The sequence below is a fragment of the Sorex araneus genome, chromosome 10 (genome assembly GCF_027595985.1).
Source record: "Sorex araneus isolate mSorAra2 chromosome 10, mSorAra2.pri, whole genome shotgun sequence".
Classification (NCBI taxonomy): domain Eukaryota; kingdom Metazoa; phylum Chordata; class Mammalia; order Eulipotyphla; family Soricidae; genus Sorex; species Sorex araneus.
The window spans coordinates 42,690,306-42,705,810 of NC_073311.1; the positions used below are offsets into that span (position 1 = coordinate 42,690,306).

At 45.3% G+C, this 15,505-nt stretch overlaps 1 protein-coding gene across 4 annotated transcripts in view; it reads left to right on the top strand.

Moving 5' to 3' along the window:
- ANO4 (anoctamin 4) overlaps window positions 1–15,505 on the top strand; it is a 439,919-nt gene that overhangs the window by 304,907 nt on the left and 119,507 nt on the right. For all 4 annotated transcript variants that reach the window (XM_055118276.1, XM_055118277.1, XM_055118278.1 and 1 more), the window contains one exon: window positions 11,158–11,289. In XM_055118276.1, the coding sequence (XP_054974251.1) occupies window positions 11,158–11,289 (132 nt within the window). The remainder of the gene's footprint in view (window positions 1–11,157; window positions 11,290–15,505) is intronic.

Below are 15,505 nucleotides of genomic sequence, written 5' to 3' on the forward strand. Positions count from 1 at the left end.
TAAAGTAGGAAACCCAGTTACCCACCCTGTAGTGTTGCTGTGAGTTTAGTGCTTAATATATAGAATATTGTCAATGAATGGTATGTGGTAGTGATATTTTTATGTAATATTTATGTCAAGAATAACCTTGTATCTTTTAATACCTCCTCTTCCCTATCTCTTCTGAACTTGGTAATCATGTTCTTTAGTTGCTCCTTTCTTCCACCCTCTAGTAATTAGTTCTGTAACTCCTCTGTATTGCAGTTATTGTTTCCGCCACTATATTCCCTTCTACAGGTCTTGCTAATTTTATCACACAGTCATCCAACAAAATATAATGGTCATATTGGATATTTTTTCTCCCTTCATCAAATTATTCTCTTGGAACCTGAGAAATAGTACAGTGGGTAGGGCACTTGCCTTGCATGAGGCCAACCTGAGTTCAGTTCCCAATACCACATATGGTCTTCCAAGCACCACCAGGAATGATCCCTAAGCACTGCTGGGTGTGACACAAAACAAAACCAAAAACATATTCTTTCAAGTTAGGAGTATGCTGTTTCAGAAATGTCCTTGAGACCCATACATTACTTTCTGTATTCACTCTCTGCCCATTTCTCCCACACTGAATCAAACATATAAAACCACTCAACCTTATGTGTCTTTGCATGTAATGGGACCTTCTGAAATGTTCTTTCCCATCAGGTTCACTAAAATAATGCTTAACCAACCCTCAAAATTCAATATTCCTGGTCACATCATTTTGGCTAGATTAAATGCTTCTTCTCTACTGTCTCATTAGCACGCATGCCTCCATCTCTCTTGGATATGATATGGATGCCCATATTTAGGTAGCACATGAAGGCAAAGGTGACTTGTTTAGTTTTTAGTACTAAGTATGTGAGTTTTCATACATGTGTGAGTGTTGGTACAGGGAAGCTGAAAGTTATTAAAAGCATAGAAAACCCAGTTCATGCCCTGTTGGAAAGAGGTGGGCATCAGGAGTTTGAAAGAAAATATTGATAAGTGGGACCCTATGATCTTAGCATTGACTGGGTTATCAAATTTTATCAGATTTAGTCACTCCGTGGACACCCAAGTCTATGTTGTATGGTCATGTGTGAACATCTCTAGATATGGAGAAGTCCCAAGTTGTCTATGTTTACCACTGAGTCGGAGAAGGCTCCTCCTGAAACATTAGTCCTTCTCTTTAACTTTGACTCAAGAGAATACTAGATTCAATTTTTTTTTTGCTTTTTTTTTTGGGGTCACACCCAGCGATGCTCAGGGGTTACTCCTGGCTTTGCACTCAGGAATCACTCCTGGCGGTGCTTGGGGGACCATATGGGATGCCGGGGATCGAACCCGGGTCGGCCGCGTGCAAGGCAAACGCCCTACCCGCTGTGCTATCGCTCCGGCCCCTAGATTCAATTATTGATTGTTGCTCTCTGCCGTTAATGGACACACAAATGCTCAAACAAACACACACACAATCTGCATAGCAACAAAAGACAAAAGTATTCGAGAAATATTATTTAAGTATGGACCAAAGATTTAGCACTGAGCAGGTGTTTGGGAGCTAAGACATTACAGGAATAGGGGGAACAAGAAGTTTCTATGAAGGATTGGAAATAAATTATTGTGTTGGTTTTTTTTTTTTTTTGGTCACACCTCATGGTGCTCAGTGCTTATTCCTGGCTCTGCACTCAGGAATCACTGCTGGAGGGGCTCGGGGGAATATATGGGGTACTGCGACTCAAACCAAGCCAGTCATGTGCAAGGAAAACACCCTGTACACTGTCCTGCCACATAGGGATTGGAAAAATGTTATAGAGATAAAAGAAAAGTCACTGTCACTGTCATCCCATTGCTCATCGATTTGTTCGAGTGGTCACCAGTAACATCTCTCATTGAGAGAGTTATTGTTACTGTTTTTGGCATATCCAATACACACAGGTAGCTTGCCAGGCTCTGCCGTGTGGGCAAGATATGCGGGCTCATACTCTCAGTAGCTTGCCGGGCTCTCCGAGAGGGGCGGAAGAATCGAACATGGGTTGGCTGCGTGAAAGGTGAAAGCCCAACCGCTGTGCTAAGTGGGAATGCAGAAGAGTAATGGGAAGCCAAGTAAGAGGATAAGTTTAGTTTTTATTGTAGTATATTCTGCTAGTAGGGTTTTGAGGTTTGGGTGTACAGAAAGCCTTTGGAAGTGATGGAAAGCTGTTAAAGATAGAAGTAAAGCCAGGAAATACAGTTATGAAGTCAAAGGCATAGAATTCATAAGTTTGCTATGTGAGTAGATGTATTTTTCCTGAGAAGTTTGTAAAAAGAAGACAAAAAGCCAGGGGGGTGATCCCTTGGAAAATCTGAGTGAAGGAAATTGGAAGAAATGGACGGAGGATGGACAGGAACAATTTAAGAAATAAGAGGAAAATAAGTGAGGAAAGAAATCCTCATAAAAAGGATGTCCTTCAGCTTCTACTCAAAAAAAAAAAAAAAAAGATTCTACTTGGATATTCGGAAGTTGCTGCTAACTTCCATGATCAAGAAATCTCTTTGGAATGGTGATCCTTTAATTTGTGTTCACAAAATAATCTATAGGGCTGTTTTTTTTTTTTTTTAGGTAGGGGCTACATCCAAGAGTGCTGGGGGTAGGGTACAACTCCCAGCCATGCCTGGCCTGGCCAGACAGGACTGAGGGTTGCACCCACAACTACACCCAGCAGTGCTCTGGGGGCCATAAGGTGCTGGGAATTGAACCCAGGACAGTGTGTGGGTAGTGTATGTGCTCTACAACTTGAGCCATCTTTCTGGCACCTGTAGGACTTTTTTGATAATCAGATTACTGGGTGCAGCACCAGGAGCTCTAAAGTGAGGCTCAAGTATTTGCACTTTATAAGGGACTTAGGATGTGGCTTTGGTTGAACATATGCCTATGATGTGTGAGGTTCTGGGTTCACAAACCAGAATTTAAAAAAATTCATCTCTGTCAAGTCCAAAACTGATGTTAGCTTGGTGGTCTGGGAGTTTACTTTGATATGGATAAAATGAGAACAGAGAAATGAAAAGCAAATGACAGCAGGCAGAGAATGAATGAGGTCCCAGTGAGCCAGCACCACTGAGGTGTTACTGTTACCTGGTACATTTGGATCTAGAGGAAAGCAGAAAGAGCAATGAGATTTAGGGGCTGGAGCAATAGCACAGCAGGTAGGGTGTTTGCCTTGCACGTGGCCGACCTGGATTCAATTCCCAGCATCCCATATGGTCCACTGAGCACAGCCAGGGGTAATTCCTGAGGGCAGAGCCAGGAATAACCCTTGAGCATCACCAGGTGTGACCCAAAAAAAAAAAAAGAGCAGTGGGATTTATTTATTTATTTTTTTGCTTTTTGGGTCACACCCGGGGATGTACAGGGGTTATTCCTGGCTCTGCACTCAGGAATTACCCCTGGCAGTGCTCAGGGGACCATATGGGATGCTGGGATTCGAACCCGGGTTGGCCGTGTGCAAGGCAAACGCCCTACCCACTGTGCTATCACTCCAGTCCCGAGCAGTGGGATTTAGATCAGGATTCAAGAGGGGAGACAGGGAGGAGATTGTGAATAGAGGAGAGGTTCAACATACTCACTGTGAGTGGAAGGGGAGGTGAAAGTGAATCTGAGCGTGGGAAACCTTTGTTTCTGGAACTTGAAAACCAGCTAATTAAACATGGGTCTTTGGTCTGAAAAAGCTGATGCTGCTTCAAGGGCCTATCACTAACCATTCAGTTGTTGGAAGACGCTCAGCCAAAATGAAGAGGGAAATCGTAATTACAGTGTAAGGACACCTAGAATCAGACAGGTCTCATCAGATAAGCCTTATTGTTTACCACCATCCAATTCATGTGCTGGTGTAACTTTGTGAAGCCCAATTCACATTGTCATTTTATTTTTTTATTTTTGGTTTGTGGGGGGCACATCTGGTAGTACTCAGGGAAGACTCCTATCCCTGTGCTCAGGAATACTCCCTACGTGCATAGGGGACCCAATGCAATGCTCAGGATAGAGCTGGGATTGGCTGTGTGCCAGGCAGCCAACTTCTATACTATCTCTCTGGCCCTGTTCCCTTAATTTTAAGCTGAAGTTTGTGGGAAAAAATATTTGAGTTTGCTTTAACTCTGCTTCACCTCAGGACAGACTTAATCTTGTCTGTATATTAGCAACCGTGTCTGATATTACAAATGAAAGGGGACATCTATAACTTACCCTGGCTTTATGCTAGTAATAAAACATCACTATGAACCCCCTATTCTCAAATTCTAGTGTCACACTAAATATGGACTCAGAGCTACAATTTTCGTTTCATCCATATGCATGATATTTCATTAAGCCACGAAATCATCCTTGAAGCAAACCTGTCCCCTTCTGGGATAAGAGAAATGGATTAAAAAAAAGTAAAGTTTCTGAGCAGGCAAAGAAATAAGGCATCTTTTTTTCATATTTACCATTATTTTTAAAAGTCCCCTGAATCCTATAAAGCGTTCACCTAGCCCAGGCGTGTATTTTCTGAGAACATGCTCTTTTCAGTCCATGTTCTTGGTCTGCTAATGGTGTAGCTGGCTCTTAACTTTGAGCAAAGTTACAGGCATTATAAATTATTCTATCCAACCAGGAAAGGAAGCTCATCATCTTTCTTCTGCCTATTTTTAACACTTCACCAAAGAGTACAAATATACTGCGTAGAAGATGCCATTACAAAGTACCAAATCTGAACGCGGCATGTGACTTGTAGCTGAAGTCCCAATACAAATAGTCCAGATGTAAGTCCCATACTTACTCTTTTCTCCTCTGCTTCCCCATCCACATCCTGCCTGACCTTGTGGCACCTGGCAGATTGAACACTGACTCCTACTGCATTATATATCCCTGGCAGTGAACTCAAATCCGATAGGCGTATTGACCAAATGGCTTGTATATTTCCATCTCCATCTTAAACAATCAACTTAGGTCAATGCTCCAGACCTTTGGATTCTTCTCTGAGATATTTAGGCTGTGCCCCAGTTAGAAGCCTTGCGACCTAAAACAGTCATCTGAGAAATAAATACTTAGAGTTTCAGAGATGCTTCTGTGCTATCCAAGGAGAGGATACACACAGGGAACTTGACTCTCAGAAATGGATGAAGAAAGGCACACCTGCTCTCACTGATTCTCAGTACAGAGGGCTTCCAGTGCCGCTGTGTGAGGTGTCTCCATTAAAAACAAAGAGCCACCTTGGGTCAAAGACAGAGTACAGGGGTTAGGACACTCGCCTTGCATGTGGCCAAGCCCCACTTTCATACCCAGCACTAGAGATCCCTGAGCAACACCAGAAGTGGCCCCAGGGTACTGAATCGGCAGTCGCCCCTGAGCACTGATTGGATGTGACCCCAAAGCCAGACTCCAAATCCAAAACAAAATAAACACCCACCTTGTCTGTGGCACCAGTCTCAGCCCCCAGCATCTCTGACAAATCTGTTAGGAGCGTTCATTGTGAAAATATCCTGGTTTCTGGAAAAGCCAGTGTCTCTGAAGGTATCTTTCTCCTTTAATTCAGCCTGAAGCATTGTTAGTCCAACTCCCTTCAGTATTGGGAGCTCAAGGCAAACGCCCTTGTTTTCTTCTTCAGAGTAGCTGCCCTCAAGGGGTGAGGGTCTGCACACAGTAGCCTACTGACTCTTGTGAAGGAAATCCTTTGCTTGGTGTCTTTTGAAAGTCCTGACTTGGGCTGGACTGTCTCTCACAGCCCAAAGAACTGAGAGTAGGTGGATGACGCAGCACCTTCCTGAGACCCAGTCTGAAGGTGGAGGTCACAGATGTGCCCGTCTGCTTGGGTAGAACTGACAGCTCTGCCCAGCAACCCAGAACCTGACTGACCTTCACTCCCTTCTTCGGGAGTCACTCACCTTTTTGTGCAGATGTTAACTGGACAAGTTAAGTCCAAATGCCCGAACAAGTGATCCCTCTCCTTTGTATTGATTTGCCCGTGTAGCTTGTAAGAGGATTTTTGTTCAGTGACAGTGAATTCAAGCAAAATCAATGCTAAATCCTTAAGCCAACATTTTCTCTTTTCTTTTCCCCTTCAGTGGAGACTTCATTAAGTAAGCCCCACTCCAGTGCTGAAGACAAATGGAATACTTTCTGCTTTGTTGGTTCTTGACTTTTAAATATCTAAATCTCAGGATCACCATTTTTTAGGGATATTTATTAGATGCATATGAGATCGCAGACTACAATATACAGCTGAAATTTTATAGCTCCTAAATTTGTTCTCTACAGAGAGCCAGAGAGATAGTACAGGGGTAAAGGTACTTGTCTGACATCTGACCAATTTCAGTTTAGTTCCTGGCACCATACTGTGAGCACTGCCACCAGGACTAAGTCCCAAGCACTGCCAGGCCTGTCCCCAAAAAACAAAAAAAAAGTATTCTCTATAGAATAGCCCATTCTAAATTTTCTTATCCCAGAAACCATCAATTCATTGATCATTTTGTCCATTTTGTCCCATACCAGCACTGCAGCACTGTCGTCCCTTTGTTGATTGATTTGCTCGAGTGGGCACCAGTAACATCTCCATTGTGAGACTTCTTGTTACTGTTTTTGGCATATCAAATACGCCATGAGTAGTTTGCCAGGCTCTGCAGTGCGGGTGGGATACTCTCAGTAGCTTTCTGGGCTATCTGAGAAGGAAGGAGCAATCGAACCCAGGTCGGCCGCATGCAAGGCAAATGCCCTACCCGCTGTGCTATTGCTCCAGTCCCATACCAGGTATTGTTTAAACCCTCAGTGGTCACCATCCTCACCACCGCTTCCTCCGGTGGGTGTTTATTTGCACTGGTCACTAGCCAGGCATGGAACTAGGAAGTGAACCTGCTGCTGGAGCCTGTCATTCGACATAATATATGATGTCTTCAAAAGAAAAGTTTGTTATTAGGTCATTTGTTTAGTATAACAAGCCATGATGTTATTGACCAAATCACCAGCATGATAGCTTGTAAAGAGCACCTGATTGATCATCATTTTAGGGAAAGAATATTTCATGTCACTGAGGATAAAGTCCTTTTTATCCCGGGCCACACTGAGAAGTGAGAATGGAGTCAACAACCCATCTAGAGTCTCATGGTGTCTGCCCGATGCCTCTGGCCCTGTCTTGCTCCTTGGCATGGTGGACGAGAGTATGCCGTGATGCCTGATGGCAGAGTTTGGGGGTGGGAATGTGTGTTGGCAGAGAAGGGGCTATTCACCAGCCAGTGGCAGAGAAGGAGGGAGCCTGGATCCAAGCCCCCTACCTGGGACGAGGGGCATCATGTAGCTTGTCTCACGGGGATGTGGAAAGAGGTCTGATCACCTCTGTTGCTCGTAGACATCTCCTAAAATGTTATTGCTTCAAACAATCCATACTCTGCAAAGCTTGAGGAGGGTGGGGACTCAGTTTATCTTTGCAGGTGCTCCCAAGGTGGAAATCAAGGTTGTTGGTCAGCTTGGAACCTTCTCTGGAGCCTCTGAGGGAGAATGTGCCGCCAGACTCATCCAGGTGCTTGGCCCGATCCTTGTCCCATGTGCTGGCAGCACTGCGCTCTCTGCTTCTCTACCGGCTGTTGGACAAAGGTCCCTCTCAGCTGTGAGATGCTGCCCGCCCTCCCCAGCCTCTGGTTCTTCTTATCTTCAAGGCCAGTGAGAGTGAGCTGAGCCCGTCTCACACTCTGACTCACTCCCAACCTCTCTTTTGCTTCATCTGTCCTGTCTGCAGCTGGAGCAAAGTCTTTGCTTTGAAAGGACCCTTGTGTTTCAGTGGAGTTCAATGTAGCGATCAGGATACTCTTCCTGATCTAGGAGTCATAGCTTATTTTTTTTAACACCTTTCTTATTTTCATCAAGGGTCCCTTTGACATGTCACACAGCATATTCCTAAATTCCGAGGATTAGGGTACAGACACCTGGGGGGTTGGGGGAGCCATTCTTCCCACCGTAAGTTGACTGAAGCAGAAGACCACATACAAGCATTTGTTCCTGTCATTGTGAGGAGCATACTGTATGAACAGATAGGTAGGGTGGGACCTGGAAAGCCCCTTTTTGCTTGGAGGTTCCCAAAGAGGGCCAACTCATGCCCCTTATTCCCCCATTCCCAGCAAGCATCTTGTGCGGAGGGTTTTTTTATGGAGAGATCTTTGAAATCTCTGTCTTCCGCTATAGTGTTGCAAAGCCGGGTTGCTCTGCCCACTGTCTCTTGTCATCAGTGTCTGAGCTTCTCAAGAACTTATTGATGGCATGGCTGTCTGCCTGGAAGTTTCTCTTATGCGTTTCATGTGCGCTCTTTAGAAAGCCTCCTGATCACTCCTAGATAAGTAAGAGGATGATGATGATTTGATTCCACTTTATGACCCAAAAATTATGGCTCAGAAAGGGGAGTGAGCCATGGAAGGTCAAGCAGCAGATAAACGAGAGAGCAGGTTTCGGGGGCTCCTGTAGCCCGCCCTGGCTTCCTTCCACCACACCCAGCAGCCTCTCTTCCCTTTCTTCCACGCCCTCACCCCTCACTCTTCAATTAATAAGTCATTTTCATGGCCTCTGTGCTCCTCTCTCTTTGCCATCTCCACATTTCATTTAAATGTGACCCCCACAATCGGCTGGCTGACAGCTGCCATTTCACTCCGTCACATAGTCCTGCCTGATTTTTTTACAACTTTGTGCACCGTGCCCGGCCGGATTTAATTCCTAGTCACTGCACGCAGGACCCAGACTCGGTGAGAATGTGAACTTGGCAGAGTGTAATCCGATTAGTGCTGCAAACTGGAGATGTGTGGGAGGTAAAAAAAAACTCTATTATAAAACACCTCTAGATCGACTTTGCCCTCTTTCTTGAATGAGTTTTAAGGCAATCAGACAAAATAATGCCCAGAGCCATGGGGAAGGCCAGTAGCTTAGCCTGGGAAGTCTAATTTATGAATCCATTTAAGGACTAAATCATAGAATTTGGACAATGGATAAATGCTTGTGAAGCAGTTAGCTTGAAATTGAAAAGCAAAATGACAGAATTGTTAAGAAGCAAGAGGGTTGCTCAGATTCTTATTTTGGGAAGAAAGGAAGGAAGGGAGAGAGGGAGGAAGGAAGGAGAGAGGAAGGAAGGAAGGAAGGAAGGAAGGAAGGAAGGAAGGAAGGAAGGAAGGAAGGAAGGAAGGAAGGAAGGAAGGAAGGAAGAGAGGGAGGGAGGGAGGGAGGGAGGGAAGGAAGGAAGGAAGGAAGGAAGGAAGGAAGGAAGGAAGGAAGGAAGGAAGGAAGGAAGGAAGGAAGGAAGGAAGAGAGGGAGGGAGGGAGGGAGGGAGGGAGGGAGGGCGAGAGGGTAGGCAGTACTTAATTTGCACCAGACACTTTTGGAGGCTTTATGTACTTTTTCATTAGTTAATAGTCACAACCCTAAGGAGTGAATATCAGTGTGCCTGTTTTACAGAACAGGAAACTGAGGCACAGCTAAGTTCAATAGCTAGCCCTAGGTCATACTGCTAATATTGATGGCCTTGGCGCTGGAGAATCCAGCACTCCAGACTGAGTTCAGGTTCTCATCTACTGTGCGATGTCACAGCTCTGCCTCCTCCCTCTTATGCTCAGCATATTTGAACAGAAAATGAAGGTGCAAGGGTGACTGGGACGGCCCTTCAAATCTGCTGATCCTTTCTGGTTTTGTAACCCTCTTGGATTCTTCTGTGCTTACACACGCACACTGAGTGTGAGTGTGTGTGTGTGTGTGTGTGTGTGCTACCTAGGTCATCTTTGAGAGGAGGAGCCTTAGAAAAGCAACAATAATCCTTCCAGTTTGAACTTGCAAATGTTCTCAAAATGGCACAGTGGTCCCAGGTAGCGTGGGCTATGTTGGAAAGCTAGAGCGATGATGAGGATAAAAGAAAGTTCACTATTATTTTTCACTATGCTATCAACAGTAAAACCAGTGCTCCTTAGTGGGGAGCATCACTGAAATGCATGAATTGCTATATAAGTATTTTTTCACTGGAGAAACTAGAGCATGCCCAAATTCCTTGTGTTTTCTGCTAGCAAAGCTAGGAGCCATGTAGGTATTTTCTTCTCCAGAGGAACTGATCCCTCCTAGGGTCCTTGAGCAAAGATCCCTGTTATCAACTGCTGCTGGGCTGATCTCCAAATTCTGAGTCTGGAATTTCCTTTTGTCCTGACTTCCTTCCCTGACTGGGTCACTTGGGTCAGCCGTGTGTGTGTGTGTGTGTGTGTGTGTGTGTGTGTGTGTGTGTGTGTGTTGTGTTGGTGGCGTATGGTTCGGAGGTTCTTTGCTCCTAAGGGTTTACTCTGAGGGTCTGGAAGGAGCCATGGAAGGTTGCCAAGAGGAAACCCCGGTGGGGGGGGAAAAAAAACACTTTTAGGGGGCAGAGCGATAGTACAGCAGGTAGGGAGTTTGCTTTGCACGAGGCTGACCTGCGTTTGATCCCTGGCATCTCATATGGTCCCCTGAGCACTGCCAGAAGTTATTCCTGAGTGCAAAAGCAGGAGTAACCCATGAGCATTGCTGGGTGTGACCCAAAGAGCGAAAAAAAAAAAAAAAAAAAGCAAAACACTTTTAGGGCACCACTGACTTGAAATCCTCATGTGTCTTGGCCAGAGCCATTGTGTGGTGATTCCCCAGTACCAGGAGAACCACGGGGCTTCAGGGACCCCTGAAGGTCAGCCTTGTGACAAAAGGCTGCTACAGAGAGTTCTCAAGGGCAGCCAGTACTATAGGACCGCTGGCAGAGTTCAGCCACTAGAAGGCGCTGTCAGCTCTGCCTCGCCAAAGGAACTGCAACTGGTTCCCAGCCAGTGGGAACAACTTTCCAGGCATAAAATGGGATTCTAGAAAGCGCAGGATCTAAGAAACTGAGTCTTAGGGGCCACTTTGCTAACAGGGCTGTCCACTTGTTCTCAGAGCCTTTGCACACATGCTTTTCTTTAGGCGATAATACGGAGGCTCTTGGTGGATGCTAGGGATGGAGTGGGGGCGGGAACCCTAAAATTGAAGGTATTTTTCTTCCCATCTGTGCGTGCAGTGTGGACATCGTGGGCAGAGAGTGGGTGGGCGTCAGAACTGTGGGTCTTTGGAGGCTTGCCGTGTGTCGGGCCCCTGCTGACCTGCTCTCCCGTTTGGTCTCGCCTCTCCTGCCCCACAGGATCGATAAGCAAATAAGCAGGTTTCGGAGATGGTTACCTAAGAAGCCAATGAGGCTGGACAAGGAGACACTGCCCGACCTGGAGGAGAACGACTGCTACACTGCCCCTTTCAGCCAGCAGCGGATCCACCAGTGAGTTGGGGTGGGGACGCGCCTTCCCCGCCAGCACCACCTAGTCCTTCTCCCTGCAAAGAACCAAGAGGTGACTCCAGAGCGGAGAGTGTTCCTGGCATGTGTGAGGGCCCTGGGTTCCAAACCCAGGGTCCCAACAAAGGAAAACAAGAAGTCCTGAGGGTTCCTTTCCCTTTTGTAACAGGGTCAGTGTGCTGCTTGGACAATCCCCAGACTTCAGTGTCTTCACCCATCAGGAGGCTTATTCACAGCCACTTGTGCTGGAATGACCTGCCCTGCCCAGGAGTCTGGGATTCCAGCTCCTTCTGTTGCATGCTTCTGGCATGTTCCCTGAAGGCGTAACTGCCTCCAGTTGGCACCCAGAGAAAGTGGTCCACACCAAGTTTTCAAGCAAGGGACCCACAGGCCAGTTGGTTACAACATGGCATCCAAAGGCTGCAAAGCACTGGCCTGTACCTTTCCTTGAGGCCCAGTTGGGTTTGAGGCCTAGGTTGGGTTGTAGAGACTCAGATCTCTTTTCAGCACCCCTTTCTTCTACAGCTCATCCTTTGCCCCAAGAAAGGCACCTAGCACCTCGAAGCTTGCTGGCCAGTTCACTGGCTGCCCTGGCTTTGTTTCCATATGAGATATTTTTAGAACAGAGCTTCTCCGAAGGACCCTTAAAGTCAGAAACACTGGGCACTTCTCAGGATCTCTAAAGACTAGAACCAGGAATCCTGTGTCCATATACATATATTTTAAAATAACATGAGAGTTGGTGACATGGAAGATGGGGGTTTTTCTGCTTTCTCATTTGTATGAAAATTCTCTTTTGACTCTCATGAATGAGCATGTTGGGATGCTCATTCACTGGACAGTTAATCCAACAGTGAGTAATTGGATGTTTGCTTCTTGCCAGGAATCTCTGGGTACAAAGGATAGAAAGATAAATAGTACCTAGTTGTGCAGCCTAGATCCCAGCCTGGAAAAGCTAGAAGGCCACTTATAAGTCACTGTAAGCAACAATATGATAAACAATGTCTCACAGTCATTCCCTTATATTTAGCATCACATTGGTTAAGAGGTGAGGACTGATTGCCAGCGGGAAAACCTTGATTAATTTTAATTTAATGCTTATTTAAGGAAGTAAGGGGGAAATATCTCACTAAGAGAATCAAGTGTGTATAAAAGAGTAAAGACATGGATACGAATGGAATGTCTGAGGTACTGCAAGTGTTTTTGGTGTGTGAAAATATGACTTTGTTATTGAACTTTAAAAAAAAGGAGTTTTCAGTGGAAAGTGAGGTTTCAAGATAAGAGAGCTAAGGAGGAAAAACAGAGGGTGAGTTGGGATGATGTAGACCTAAGGATCAGGGCTCAGAGAGGCCAGAGGATAAGTAGCCAGTGCTGGAATCTCGAAAAAGATGCAACCGCAGTGTCTGGATTGTCCTGGGCCGTGAGGATTTCTTTCTCTTTGGAAATTGTCATGCCATGTGAACAGCGCAGGTGAATGTGTAGAAGCAAGACCTGAAGAATCCTGGTTGTCAAGTTGGAAAAAATAGTTTTTGTGCAATTAGGAGAAGTTTCCCTAAGCAATTAGGGAAATTTATGGGTATTTATGGATATTAATGGGTTTCTCATACTGGGAAGTAGCTAGTTAATGAGTTCTGGGAGTTATAAGATGATCTTCTGGACTTCCAAATGCCACAGAACCCCTCGTGACTTCTGGGTTTTGATATTGTGTTTGGTGATAAAAGAGAATGAGAGAAAATTCTGTGTGGGGGGGAGGTGGATAGAGATAAAGAAAATAATTGGAAGTTTACTAAATAATTATCAAAGTGGAAAGAGCCTTAAAAAATACCTTGCCCCAAGACAATAGAATCAAGGGCCAGGGAGGACTGTTTTATGGTTGGAAGGTTGCAATAATTGAGGGGGCAAGGGGATAGAATTAGGTTGGAGAAGGGACCACGATGACAATAATAGTTGGAAATGATCACTCTGGACAAGAACTGGGTGTTTAAAGGAGGTAAAGGGATATACATGACAACCTTTCAGTACCTGTATTGCAGACCATAATGCCCAAACGAGGGGCGTGGGTGTGTGTGTGAGAGAGAGGGGGAGAGAGAGAGAGAGAGAGAGAGAGAGAGAGAGAGAGAGAGAGAGAGAGAGAGAGAAGAAAAGCACCTGCCATAGAGTCAGGGTGGGATGAGTGTGGAGAGCAACTGGGGACATTAATGATGGGAAGTGTACACTGGTGAAGGGATGGATGTTGGAACATTGTATGGCTGAAACCCAATCATGAACAACTTTGCAACTGTGTATCTCAGGATGATTCAATTGAAAAATAAATACCTTGCTCTCAGGACAAAGTGGAGAATTCTCAGTTGCCTCACTGGTCTCTGCTTCTCTCCCCCATCCTATGTGTCATGCTGTGCTGACCTTGATTAGTGTCCCTGTGTCTGTGCCTCTGCCTGTCCTTCCCTCTACTTGGAATCCCCTTTTCCTCTACTCCCTTCCATCAGATTTCCTTAGACATGTTTCTTCCAGAAAACCTTCATGCTTCCTCTGCCCGCACCCCATTCTGGCTGAAGTGTGCTCTTCTGTGTCCTGATCATGCTTTTCCTGTCTAAGTTGTTAAGTGTACAATCTACTGGAATCGCTTCTCCCGCACATTAAGCTGCTTGAACGTCTCTGTCGCCCTTTATGCATCCCATGGTTGGCTCTTAATCATGGTTTGTTAAATGAGAAAATAAATGAATTGATGGAAATGAAAGTAGGAGAGTCATGTGAATAAAGAATAAAAATAGGGCCTGGAGCAATAGCACAGCTGGTAGGGCATTTGCCTTGCACGCGGCCGGCCCGGGTTCGATTCCCAGCATCCTATATGGTCCCCAGAGCACCGCCAGGAGTAATTCCTGAGTGCAGAGCCAGAAGTAACCCCTGTGCATCGCAGGGTGTGACCCAAAAAGAAAAGGAAAGGAATAAAAATAATGCGAAGTTAGTTCACTGCTTGCTCATGTCAAAGAAAATTCAAACTGCTTCTCCTGGACTTTGGTGCACTTCCCCTTATCTCCTGTGTCAGTAATTGGCACTGATATTGGACCAAGTGCTTCTCTGTGTCACTGCCACCGGGGTCTCACTTCTTAATTCCAGTTGTGATGTGTGAGGTTTTGCTGCTTCTTTGTTCGCTTTGAATCCATTCTTTTCAGTACAAAAGAGCAATGCTTTCAAAATACATGTCTAAACATGACACTTTACCTTGTTTTAAGAGCCATAGAATGTTCCAGAATAGTGGTTTGACTATGCAGCTAGATCCTTATCCAGACTTCTCAACCTCCCACCACCCTCTTAGGATTTGCTCATGAGCCCCTCCTGGAGTATTTACACAGACCCTTCTGGCTTTTGGCTTTCTCATCCCAAAGTCATTCTTATTCACCCTGCTTTCTTTATTCCTTCCTCCTCATCAAGGTCATTCTTAGTCATCCTTCAAAACTCAGCTGAAAGCCTTTCCCTAGAGAATCCTCTGCCCATCCTTCCAAAGTTCCAGTCTCTCTTCTCTGTACTCTTGGAGGACCATTCCCATGTGATGATTTTCACATTTGAGATGCAATAGTTTCTTGAGTTATATAAATTAAACCCTCACTCTTAAGGTAAATTGCTAACTCTGAAGACATGGACCTCCTCTGGTTTTGTTCAGGGTTGTGTTCCCAGTACCCTCGCGCCATGGCTACTCTACCATAGAAACTCAGTATTTGACTATAATTATCTATTAACTATTAACTAAACGAATGGAGTAAAGATAAAGAAAAGAAAGATAACATGGACTCATGTCATCCATCATAATGACATTTGAGCTACACTGTCTCCCAGAATATAAAAGCTGGGGCTTGATTGTTTTAAGTAGCTACACACTCAATTTGAGCTTATATCCATAGCTGAAAAGCAATAAAAGCCAACTTGTGGGTGCTCATCTTTGTAAGTCTAGTGTCCACGGTCATTGGGGGGTTTCTATAACTATCATGGATTTACGAATGGGAGAGATCATGGAGAGCTATGTTCACATCAGTGGCACGGAAGAGGGGATATCAATGTCCCCAGTTTGTAGAAGAGAAAAGGAAGGTACCAAGAAACTACGGATGCTGTTCTGCCCCTCCAAGTAAGGCTGCTGTCCCCTTGCTGAGGAACCCCACATACCAGGTTGAACACACTAGAACACCCGGTTTTCCTCCCTGTCTCA